The sequence below is a fragment of the Macadamia integrifolia genome, chromosome 12 (assembly GCF_013358625.1).
Source record: "Macadamia integrifolia cultivar HAES 741 chromosome 12, SCU_Mint_v3, whole genome shotgun sequence".
NCBI classification, from domain to species: Eukaryota; Viridiplantae; Streptophyta; class Magnoliopsida; order Proteales; family Proteaceae; genus Macadamia; species Macadamia integrifolia.
Window position 1 is genome coordinate 27,931,305 of NC_056568.1, and position 13,111 is coordinate 27,944,415.

Sequence of the window (13,111 nt, forward strand, 5' to 3'; positions counted from 1 at the left end):
CTTATAAGAGAGCAACCTCCTACTCTACTCCCACTGTCCCAGTCGGCGTAATCGGCAATTCATCCATTACCTAGGTTTTATCGGTCCCACCTATTCCGATCAAATCTCTATTTTTATGGTACATTTTTTTTTTTTTTTAATCTTGCTATTGACGGAGGGTAATTTACAGCACAACCCCTTCAAGAATATCAGTATTATAGGAATACACCTTCTCATTCACCAAATTAGACTCAAACCCCTTACCGTCGGTTTCTATTAAATGAAAAGTTAAAATGATTGTTATACCCTCCCTATTAACTAAAACTCAGGTTTTACCTCCAATATTCAGTATGAGCTCTTCGATGGCGACAACGGCGGAAACCCAATAGCCCTCCCGTGCAACGAAAGATCTAGCTCTCTTAACCAATTCTTCCTCGACAGTACAGATCTAAACAAGTGAATTTGTCATCGCCAATCTCCAAGCATTCAATCGATTAGAGGATGGATACGATCCCGCATGATGATGGTGGTTGTCAACACCCTTGTGGAGACTGCAACGAAATGAACCAGGATGACCTATTTTGGGGGATTCTTATTTATCCAGTTAACTGGATCATCTTCTTGGTTTAGATTTTGGTTTTGTTTACCATTGATTAATTGTTCAATCTCGTTTTAAGATTTTGTTTAATCTAAAACATTTATTTGAAACAAATTTTTAGTTTTCGAGAATGTAATTTGGGAGAAAGGAAGAGAATGAGATGATGATTTATGGATTGTTTCCCCATTGTTTGATTGCTGCCATGATGGCATCTAAAGTATTAGCTCTAGCTGATCATTCTCTCCCATCTTTCATCTTTACATCCATTGGGATTTAAGCCGGATTGGTCAGATATTTTACTTCCATTGTTGGTTATGATTCTCGGTTTCTCCAGAGCTGTGATTCTAAGGTTTTTTTTGGTACCGGATCTTGATCAAATTAATTTTAAATTAGCAGATTGGGATTTTTTTTTAATCGTAGCCACAAATCATGAACTTTGTACAGGGAAAGGAAATTTTGTGGTAGAGACATCCCTAGATTTGGACGGAGAATACAAAGCTCTGGCGTCATCTTCATCTCTAGCTGGTTGGCTTGGATATTTATTCTTGCAGAGTTCACGGCGTGCGGTGTTCATATGGTCCCGCGGCTAAGGCTGACAAGTCAGTGAAGTTAGTTCGCAAGGCATTGAATTGAGGGAGGAAAGGGCCTGCAAAGGGTCGTGCGAGTGTTCCATGGGGAAAGCTCATCTCCGGTGCTCACAGGTGAGTTTAGATGTTTAATCTCATTTATGGGATTTGGATCATTTAATACCTTGCCAAACTCTATACTGCTCCTGGAGATGGATGAGAAGCTCTCCGCGATCGCCAAGTACCGGGCGACATACCTACCACTCGTGCCACTGATACTGGTGGCACTAATCAACCACCTGGAGGTGGTGAAGGAGAAATATGATCTTGGACTACTCTTCCTTCTCCGTTTCCACGAGATGACATCAATGTTTCCGCATCTCATACTCATAAAACAACGGCACCTCGTCTCCCGAAAGCAAAACAGTCCTCATGCCGCCATTGTCGTCGCCGGTGCCGCAGTGATCTCCGGTGCTCTGAACGATCATCGGTGGTCCAAATGATTTGGGGCTAAGGTATAGTAACTATCGATTTGGGGATGAGACTTATTACATGGGTATTTTAGGTACTTCACATGTAGTAAGGGTATTTTGGTATTTAAAATAAAATATAGTAGCTGACATCAGCATATAAGGTATATTCCTTAATAATAACTGACAATAGGGGGCCTGAGTTTAATTTGGTGAAAGAGAGGGGTTGTTTCTATAATACTGGCATCTATGAGAGTGGGTAGCATTTCCTTCCCCTTCATATAAAATTGGATTTTATGTTAATTTAAATGTTTATTGAATCTAGGCTCGATCAAGATCCTATATCCATGAGCAACTCTTCAAGGAGCGAGCTGCCATTGTTTAACCATGGTTTAAGAAATAAAATGAAGGGTAATTTATAGCGCCACCCCCTGAAGGGTTGGAGCGAGCATCTTCAGCGGGTAGCATGGTCTTTTTCTGCATCAATATTTCTTGGCGAAAATATATATCAACAGGTATCATTCTTTCTTCCTAATATGAATTATAAATTATGGGAAAAATAATGTTGCCCTAGCAACGTTCCCTATGCCCACACACAAGGGACAAAATGAATTCCCCATCATCTTGTTGGATTCTCTTGTGCACCACCTCATTGGTTCTACGCTAGGGCAAGGGCCACAAAGTCTGAGAGCAAATCCTTTATTGTATTTGTTGGTGAACTAAATTTAGGGTTGTCATTGTTGAAGTTATGTGATGATGTGTGGTGGTGTTCCAATTATGCATTAAGGCACCGTTTGATAACGTTTTTGCTGTTTCTGTGTCTAGAAACAACAAAAACGATTTTTCACATTTTTAGGAACAAAAATGGATTTGTTGGTGTTTGATAAACTTGTTTCTCGGATCATTCGCACCGATATTTACAACACCAACAATGGCTTCAAGGACTACCTTCAAGGATTTTTTAGCATTTGATAAACGAGTTACCTTTTGATCGATTTTTTATCAGGTCTTGCCCCAATATTTTGGCTCAATTTGTTTATAAAAACAGTAAAACAAGTATAACATGTTTTGCCATTCACGTTTCTTGTATCATAAATTGTCATAAATTTCTATTTACGTTTCTAAAAATGGGTGGAATGAAACAGATTTATCATACGTTTTTAAGGCCGTGCTTCCGTTTCTTTGCACAAAAAAACGCAGAAACACGTTTCTAGGAACGTTATCAAACAGTGCCTAGTTTGACAATGTTCCGTTTCTACCGTTTGTATGTTTTCTTGTTTTCAAAAATGGAGAAACAGCCTAAAAAGCGCTTGATAAAGTTGTTCTATTTCACCTGTTTCTAGAAACATAAATTCAAATTTATGCTTGTTTATAATTCTAGAAACGACTTTGATGAAACAAGTTGGAATTGTTTCGTCGTTTCTAAAAACGAATTTGAGAAAAAAAAAAAAAAAAGGTTGTTGTGCCCAATAAATCCCCCAACTATTTAAACCTAGAAAGAGGCAACCGAACCCTCTCTCCTTTTTGGCCATTCGATGATACTATTGGGTTTTTTAGTGGTATTATGTCTGTAAAAACCATTTTGAGAAACAAGTTTATCAAATACCAAAAAATCTATTTTTGTTTCCGAAAACTTGAAAATCCGTTTCTGCTCTTTTTAGACACAGAAATAGCGAAAACATTATCAAACGGTGCCTAAGTGTTTCACTGGGGAATTGGCACCTCTAGCCGGAGAAGTCAAACAGTGTGTAGATAGTGAAGACATGTGATAATTAAAGCGGACAAAGTTTAAAAATGTTACAGAGGTATTTGGCAATAGAAGATGACATTTTGTAGTGTATTATGGTCTTACAAAGTGTTTGGCAGAAGATCGAAGCAGCATGTGAAGGCCCCATACATTAAAATTGTGATTTCATAGATTCACGCAGTAGTAGTAATATGTTCACAGGTAATTTTGGAAGGCTTAATGGTAGATTTTGGGCAAAGCAAATTGCAATAAAAATGTGTTCCGTTGAGTTTTCTTTCCAACATCGCTGGAATCACGTCATACCAAGTTAGGACGAAGAGTTACATCGATTTTTGTATATAGATATTATGCATTTTCTACCTTTTATGATGCTTTGCTATCGACTATCGATATAATTCTAATTTTCTGATCTTAAGTAGGCCACAGAGGACTAATGACCTAACTTGTGGTCTTCACTGAAATGCTGGACTCATCTTTGAAAGCTTTTGCAATTATTTTCAAGTAAGAACTATTACACATGATAATGACTTATTATATGCACTGGGTAATAGTGTGAAATTCTATCCCTACAAGGAAATGAAATGTCCTAGTTAGGAGCATAAATCTCAGACATTGTGATTGCTAAAGAAATTACGGAAGAAATCCAAAATGGCATACATATTCTCGGACGGAAAATAGGGAAAACATTACTCAAAAATATACTTTACTTTTTATAACATATATTGCTTATTCGTTGCTTTCTCTTTGTTTTTTTTATGATCATCCAACCCGGAAGCGCACAAGATGCAGAAGTCCGAGGCATCTTGCAAGGATTGCAAGAAGCGCAAGGACAATGATGGGCGAAGGTAGACATTTGGACTGTTTGTACAGAAGCAATTGGATGGCTTACCCTAGAGACTAAAGCGTGGATGGCCTTGGGAGATTTTTGTTCTATTAACTGATGGTATAAATAGTATACTCTTTTAAGAATGTATGTATAAGTAAGGTGGGTAGGTCTTTTACGGTTATAGCTCATGGTTTAGCTAGACATGCTAAGTAGAAACACTTACATTGTACTATAGATGATGCATATTTCTCCAGTTTATATGAATGCTAAGTTCGTTTTCAAAAATAAAATAAAAAGATCAACTCTATGGACAAGGCTCCCACTACTGTAGGGTCTAGAAGGGGCAAATGTAAGCGGCCTAACCCCCTGCTTCGCTAGAGAGGTTGTTTCCAAGATAAAAGAATGTATTAGTATGGTAAAATAAGGAAATTTGTATACAAGATGAAAGCATACATCGGCATGGTCCAGTAAGGAAAGGAATCTAGCCATACGATGGGAGTGGGGTCCTCCATAGATTTGAAATGTATCATTGATCAAAATAACCAACTTTTCATTAGGGAAAAGGGACCCCATAGATTTGAAATGTATCATTGATCAAAATAACCAACTTTTCATTAGGGAAAAGGAATTGTACGATGCCATAGTGTATTCTTTCACATGTACCCTTACAAAATCACAGGCCATACATTCTTTCTCCTAAAAAAGGGGCAAGTACTATCACTTCCCTACACTTGGTCTATATTTACGAAAGCTTCTCTACCTTAAACTTTTTACTATACTCTCCTTCACTTGGTAACTGGTGCATTTGAGATTATTTTCCCTTTTTATTATTTTTCTTACAATGTTCTCTCTCCTCCTCCCTATTTGATAGTCCGAAACCTGCAACAAAACTGCACAGAGGCATTGGAAGAAAAGAAACCCCGTGTTTTTTTTTCCCCTCTTTGAAAATACATTCATAAAGTTAAATTGGTGCTTGGTTTTCACATCTTTATATTGCATTTAGTAGAGAAGTAATTATGGTATTTTAATACCTATAACGGTTTCTTTTACTTTTAGAACAATTCCTACAAAATATTTTCTGTTGGAATTGATATTTTTTGGATGTATGTGAAAAAAGTTCGATCTTGATTATTAGAACTTATATATCAATCGCTGATCACACACCACTCCACATGAATGTTATCCCAATCGCATATAGTCATGACTTAATTTTCAAATCAATTTGAATTTTACACATCAATACTATGACAATAAAATTACGCCCCCATTTGGCTAAAGAGAGTGTCAATGTGGATCTTATGTATCATTATTTGAGAGGAAGTGGGAAAGAATCCCTGCTCTAAGAGTGCATGAATTTTTTTCCCTATAAATCTTGTTTGGAGAAAATGCTTTTACACTTTCGGTTCCATAGCACCTGATTTTGGGCTTTTTCATCGAACGTTGTGGTTTATTGTAATACCATTTTTTGTTACTTGGAACTGGGATGCGCTCTGTGAGAATAGACGAGCTGGATCTGTCTAAACTGAGGACAAACTGTTGCTTAGGGCCAAATATCACCCACTTAGTTTTGAAACCAAGAATAGCATGATCAGATGGTAGCAGTAGCATCCTATCTGGGGTACATGAATCAACAATATCCCAAATAAATCTAAATTTCATGTCTGCAATAATCATTTCCCTCTGTTCCTTCTCATGAGAGTATAGGAAAATGAACAAACTTTTATCTTAACATTAGTGTTCTGTAAAACACATAACTAAGCATCATAGAAGAATTCACAAGCAGCATTACTAAAATAGGGAGACTCCTAAAGCCAAAATAACAGAGTAACATTTGGGGTGGGGGGTGGGGGTGGGGGGTGGGGGTGGGGGGGGGCTTCATCCAAAATTCTCACACCCCCTTTATGGAATAAATGCGACACCATCGCTAGATACCAATCTCAAACACTACAGATGGTGGGTCATCACTTGTGTGGCTGTTCCATTTGGTGGAGGAACTTGGCATAGCGGTCAGCCTTTGCTCCTGTCTGATGGTCATAGTACTCAACAACTGCAGCTCCAGCTAATGCAGCAAGTGTAAGAGCTTGTGCATGCAACCTGTGCATTACAGCAAAATACAAGGTTAGCTCAAGGTGCACTGGGCAACAGAACAGAGACCAAAAAAAAACCATCAGATCAAGATTCCAGCCTAAATTATACAAATTTTAATTTAGTTTTGCCATTTCTCAGAGAAGCATTTGTCACACACTAACAAAATCCAGATTATCTATATAGCTGGATTTGAAATTAAAATTTGAGCACATAGGGGGGGGGGGGGAGGCAGAAAGTAAATTGATAGTTGTCATGACTGAAAGGTGAACATATTCGGTGGCAGGCACCTTGGCACCTAGGCAACTAAAACATGGTACCTAAAGAGTGGTGGGTCTGCTGTGAAACATCAAATTATGAGGGTCTTACGTGTGAAATACTTGGTCTTTAGGAGGAATTATGTGTGATGTTAAATCTTTATTTCCTTTACTTACAAATGGGTAGAGTAGTGTATTGTTTCACAGGCAAAACCTAAAGGAGAAGGAATCATCTTCATCGTCCCCTCCCTTCCTCAAGGCTGGGCACCTAAAGAGTGGTGGGTTTGCTGTAAAACATCAAATTATGGGGGCAGTCACAGTGGCACCTGCTGCTGCTGCTTTCTTTCTTCTTTTTCCTTATTTTCCTCATATATTCTCCACTTTTCCCTCATTTCCCAAATTTCCTCCCTTTTCCCCAATTTCCCCACATTTCCTCCCTATTCCCCACATTTTCACCCTTGTTGTATCCTTATCCCCTTCCCTTTTCCCCTTTCCGATCTAAACGTCTTAAGAAAGACCAACTAATCGTGTAGGGTCCACAAAAATGACTTCCTACCCAAATGATGCCTTGACAACTACGATACAACCAGGTCACAGCATTTCTGGAAGGTAAAAAGTCAGAAGAATACCATCCCCATATACAAGGAGTAGGGGTGGTGGGGGAACAGCGCATTCTAAATTGTCTCAAAAAGAATTAAAAATTTAGGAGAGTCCTTCAGTCAATTCAAAAGGGCCTCAAAAAACACAAACACTAAGACTTGGTTTTCAAAAAGGTCCTTAACAAATAATAGGCAAGGAGATTCCCGTGGACCTATGCAGCATTGGGCATCTCTAATAAGTCCAAGGTCAAAGCTCAGTTTTTAAAAAGGTTATAAGAAACTAACAGGCCAGGAGATTCCTATGGGCCAATACAGCATTACACATCTGAGAGGACCATCCAGTATACAACATAAAGCTCCTCACAGGCAGAGCAAGTGAATCCATGAAGTCCAAAAGAAGGTAAGAGAAGTGAACTGTCAGAAACCAATATGAGGCTTCATAAACAGAAAGAAATAACTAATAAAAAATACTTAAATGCTATACAACTTTGAATTCACAAGTCCGCAATTTGACCTCTACATAAGATCCACTGCCGTGTTGCAATTAAGTAAACCAATTAATCGTAGTATCCGTAACTAATACCCAAAAAACCCCATTCCCTCCGCAGAAAACAAGAAAAAGATATGATAAATGGGACTTCATGCCACAGTATTCTCACTTGGCAGGAGATGTAGTAAGCATGCCATAACTATATTGCAGTACATAACATAAAATGAGAGGAACACAGTAGACATGTGAAATTTGCAGAGAAGTCTCATGCAGGGAAGAAAATTACAATTGAAAATGGGTGGCAAAAAGCAAAGATTCCTTTGCTAGGACGACTGTCACGATTCTGGTCATCATCCAAAACTGTTTGTATGGTCATTAATATTAGGGATCAAGGCAAGTTTCCAGTAGATACATTCTTATTAGAGGGAATTTGTAGAATATGAAGAATTTTCATGAGGATCTCTACAAGGTTCAACGAGAATATATCATTATAGGATCATCTGAATGTGAAGGCCCTCTTGGTGGGCTCCTACCCTTCTTCCTTTAAAGGGTATATCTAAAGGTAAAACTGGGAGAACAGAATTTATTTGCCATCCCCTTCACTTTTTTTCAAAACCAGCGGGTGTTTGGAAAATACCACCTCCTTAACTCCTTAGGGATGGAATTTGATAGGTGCATTTTGGGCGACCCTAGTCCAGATGGCATTGGAGGAGCCGTTGGGGATGAATTCAGGAATATTATATGGCTTAGGGCCAAGAGGCTGATTCCCATGGGAGAGATAAGAACATAATGTTTTCCTTGGGTTGTTGAAGGTGATTCAGGGATAGCCTCTTCATTGAATATTGCATTCCAATGGAGCCCAAGAAGCTGCAATTCTCTAGCTCACAAGCTTGTCCAGAATCAGGAGGACAGAGGAAACATGCAACTGGGAGCCATACCTAGTTGGTGTTGAAGGGTCAGGTATTAATTGTAACCTTTTGGGATTCCGTTGTTTAATCTCCTGTGTTATTGGCGCCCTTGCTTCTCTTTTCAATGAATTCCATAATTCTTCCAAAAAGAAAGGAAGGGGGGGATTGGCAACATGGAGCTGAGAAAATTATATCAATTGCTAATTTAGGATTAATTACATTCAGAAAAAATAAGTCAACAATGGAACAATAAAATGGTGATTTGTAAGCAGTAATTTGGGTTTCCAATATTTAGTTAATGGGGAGGGTTTCATATGACGCCCTTGTGCAATGCAACCTGCACAAAAGCCAAGGTCTAAAATCTGAAAGCCCATCCTACCCTAACTATAGCCGCTGCAGGAATCAGGATGGAAGAAGAAATAGGTCTCTATAACCCCCGGTGGTGACGCTGGTGATGGACCTAAGTAAAGACAACAATACGCGTTGGCCCAAACCCTAACAAACCATTACCGAAGAACTCGGTTTATAAGGCTAAGTAGAAAATAGGTCTAAACATAACCCATGGAAATCCGTCTAAATTAGCATCTCTGCGTGGATCTAAGCTAACAATTAACGTCAACACCAAACACTAAAACCTGATCGAACTTCTTTTTCCCATCTTTCATAATTTCCAAGTAAATGACGAAGAAAAAAAATAGAAATCAACAAAAAATCCCAGACATGACCTACAAAATAGGAGAAAACAAATCTGTTAAGAAGAAACTGGAGATGTACCTAGCGTGAATGATCCTGACGCTGGTTTTCATGTTAGGTTGTGACCAGTTGTATGCAATCGAGCCTGTTATACCGCTGAGCCAGAGACATCCTTCACGGAATCAAAGACGTAAACACGAAATCAAAATTAGACTGGAAAACCTAAAAAAAAAAAAAACACAAAAAGAGGTTTAAACTTTTGCAAGAGGAAAAAGTGTGGGGATCCATTACCGACAGCCCGAAGCTTGTGCTCTACGATCCACTTCCTCATAGAAGCGATCTTGCTCTCGTCCGCCATTGTTGTTGCAGAGAATGTTTTTCTTCTTTTCCTCTTTGGGTGAATCGGTTGCAGGAAATGCGAGATTGTGAGAACGATGAATTAGGGAACGCCCACCAAACTGATATATAAGGAAACACGAGACGTACCCCGACTAGTTAAAGCGTGTATTCGTCTAATCGGTGGGCGCGCGTAGCGGTTTTTTGTGGACAATGGATTTTGTTCGGTTTTTTGGTTTATAAAAAAAAAAAAAAGGAATATTATGGCCTTAATGCCGTAAGGATCACGTGCTTCTCGCGAGTATTTGAGTTTTTAGGACACGTGTCTTTTTCTAAATCAGATTCAGGTAATCCAAAGCCCTAACGAATTGGGATTCATCCTCTGGTCAAAAAGGACTTCCAGCCTCCACCAGAGTCGACAAAAGATTGCCGGGTATATTGCGACCCGGTGGATCACGGATTTAGTTAACCGTATTGGTGATGGTATCCGTTGCACAAAAACGACCCATGTTTCTTTTTTTTTTTTTTTGAATCGGGTAAAAAAAAAAAGTAAAAAACGAGAGTTTCGTTTGAGTTGCAAAATAGAATTTTGACACATAAATAGAAAATTCTGATTTTAATACATCATTTCTATAACAAAATGATTGTAGAAGCGTTTGATAGTCATTATATTTATGAAACGATGTTTTGTATCAAAATCAGGATTTTCCTTTTTTGTGTCAAAATTCTGTTTTGACATGGAACTAAAGATTGGAATATGGTTTTTTCATTTTAGGTCTTTTTTTTTTACCCGATTCGTTTTAAAAAAATAAAAAGAAAAAAAGGGAAAATTAATTGTGGACACCAAATAGAAGATCCGTTTTCTTGTCCCCATAAAACGGAAAAACATCATAAATGTTTTTTTAGATGACTATGAACCATAGTCATTTCTAATGTTTTTCTGTTCTATAGGAACGAAAAAAATGAATAAAGCGTTTGGTGTCAACTTGGTTTTTTTTTTTTTTAAACCTAAAAGTGGAGAAAAAAAAACTAGGAAACGCAAAATGATGAACGATTAATCTGTGTTTCGCATTGTTTCGGTTTCATTTCCTAGTACAAAAAAAAAAAAAAAAAAAAAAAAAAAAAAAAGAATAACTAGGGTAATCGTTATTGAAACAGGTTCATTAAACACCATTTATTATTTTAAATGGCATTTTGACACAAAATTTGAAAATTTTGTTTTTAACATGCAACGTCATTTCTGAAACTGAATGACTACCAAACGCAACCTTATATGTTATTTCGAAAGACAATATTGGAAATTCTGTTACTTTGAGAGTACCCCATCTTTGCATGTTCTTTCTTTCTCTTGATCCATTAGGGGTGGAGTAAAGCTGATCCTATACCTTATCCGTCGATCTATATGCTTAAATATAGGTATTGATATTGATATTAATCATGATCAATATCAATATGGATCGAGTGGATACTAATTCCTAAAACCGTAGAAAGGATGGAAAAGGTTTCAAAATATTGGGATTGGGATTGGGATTGGGATTGACAGATTCCCCTCACTGATACTGATAATCTCGGATATAATTCATACTATAATCGATAAAGACGGATCCGGATCTGGATCTTGAAATCAGGTTTTTAAACCCTAGAGAGGGATGACACGGTTCCATGAATATAGTGTATAAATAGGCGTGTACCACAACATGAAAATTCAAATTAGCCACGTCTCACAATTAAAGGTTTTGCAATGGCCCTCAAGGCTAATGTTGACCTACCGACCTTTTTCCCATTTTGACCCGGGAGAGCAACGACTTACGCAAGCACAAACCTCCGTTTAAATTATTGGAATCACGTAGAAGTGTTTTTTTATGATAAATTAACCTAATTTCGTTGATTCACTCTCTTAATCCAAATACTAGGTAAGAGAATTGCATGCTTCATGGGATGGGGCGGCATAACAAGCACTTAATAGGGACCCACAAAGAAAAAGGGTAAAAAGAAGGCATGATATTGCTTGTTAAGCAACCCCAAACCCACCGTGAAGCTATTGATTAATAGTTTTTATGTGGTTAAGACGTGGAGTGGGTATAATTTTAATTTTTATGGGAACTATTATTGGTACCAATTGTAGTTCTTATTAAGGGTGTCAATTTAGGATTAGGTTTTACCAAAAAATTTAAGATTGAGTGGAAATGAATGACGAGGATGAAGAAAATATACTAAAAAAAATTAGGATTAGGGTAAAAAAAATGGATCAAAGTCGATCCATTCATTAAAGCATTGATCTGGTTCTCGATATATATTAGTGAACGAGACGAATCTGTTATGGGTTCTTGGGAGGGATCTCCCAATGGTTACAAAACTAATGACCAATTTAAACCTGACTAGAAGAAACCAATAAAGACTCGTTTAAAACTTACATAAAGTCATATATTTAGGGTAAGTGATTTGGATTTTATATTTTTTGATGTATTAGTATGCTTAGTAATGAATATTTTATTTTAAGTATTTTAGTTAATACTTTATTTATATATATTTTATGGATGAATATTTTGTTATTTTTATATTAACAAAATTTTTTTTTACAACTTCGGACATTATAGTAGAACTGATCAAAAATCAAAACCGTCTCACCAATTAATAAAACAATTATAGATCTTTGGTTTAGAATCAATTAAAAAGATGAACCTGATCCTAACCCATTAAGACCGAAATCAATAAAAAATGGCCAATCACACAAAATGGCTAATTTACACCCTTAGTCCTTATTCTTGAAAATTATTAACATTATTTATTTATTTATTTATTATTATTATTATTATTATTGTAAATTAACACCTTTGATCCAAGTCATATAAATACCTAATTTTTTTTCGGTAAATATAAAATAACTCATTCAGTCATTCCCACCAAGTAATTTTCTTTTTTTCTGTTGATGTGTAACTTTATTAAAAACAGCAGCACAGTAAGATAGTTCTTTCCCAAAAAGAAAAAAAAAAAGAGTCAGGTGGTAACATGGTCAGGAGACTCAGGACTTTAACACCAAAAAAAAAAAAAACAGTAAGACAGTAACATAGTCAGGACTTTAACCTCCCACACCCCTTAAAAATATATATAATAAATAAATAGATAAAAAGTAGCAGGACTCACACCATAGTAAAGACTCAACATAAACAAAGCCATCAAGTTAGGATGCATAATAGAATAATGTTATGGGGTTTAATGCTTTGTTTGGCATGCATCCTCGGAATAGCTTATGGGTCTGAAACATATTTTAAGAAAATAGAATGCATTCTAGACCTCAATTCTATTCTCATAAATATCTATCAAAAATCAAAGTCTTATCTCAATTTAATGGGGTCGATTACATAGAGGTTCCAAGCAAGCACAAACGCAATGATCCATGAAAAATATTGACTGGTTATGACTGAATATAATAAATGCCGATTATCTACCAAATGCACTAGTATAGATCAGTCATGAGCTTATTACAACAGTCTACAATAAGGTATCGACTGTTTACCTGACGAACCAACGTAGATCGACCAAGCCAAAGCGTCCTA

The 13,111-nt window shown here is 37.0% G+C and overlaps 1 protein-coding gene, 1 long non-coding RNA gene and 1 other non-coding gene across 5 annotated transcripts; 2 read left to right on the top strand and 1 right to left on the bottom strand.

The window, feature by feature from the left end:
- Positions 1-147: 147 nt before the first annotated feature.
- On the top strand, positions 148-4,471 carry LOC122057717. 3 transcript variants are annotated; one of them, XR_006133600.1, is made up of 4 exons: positions 148-1,658; positions 1,939-2,128; positions 3,780-3,861; positions 4,136-4,471. It is a non-coding gene; the product is annotated as an uncharacterized LOC122057717 (long non-coding RNA). The 3 variants fall into 3 exon arrangements; XR_006133599.1 differs by having other exon boundaries at positions 3,780-4,471; XR_006133601.1 differs by lacking the exon at positions 3,780-3,861.
- On the top strand, positions 731-817 carry LOC122058493. The gene has a single exon (XR_006133791.1). It is a non-coding gene; the product is annotated as a small nucleolar RNA Z102/R77 (small nucleolar RNA).
- A 1,416-nt stretch (positions 4,472-5,887) lies between the features above and the next one.
- LOC122057327 lies at positions 5,888-9,693 on the bottom strand. Its single transcript, XM_042619378.1, has 3 exons — positions 9,510-9,693; positions 9,300-9,390; positions 5,888-6,280 (listed from the first exon to the last, which is right to left on the bottom strand). Exons 1-3 carry the CDS (start codon positions 9,574-9,576, stop codon positions 6,148-6,150), a joined length of 291 nt encoding a protein of 96 aa, XP_042475312.1. The 5' UTR covers positions 9,577-9,693; the 3' UTR covers positions 5,888-6,147.
- Positions 9,694-13,111: the final 3,418 nt, after the last annotated feature.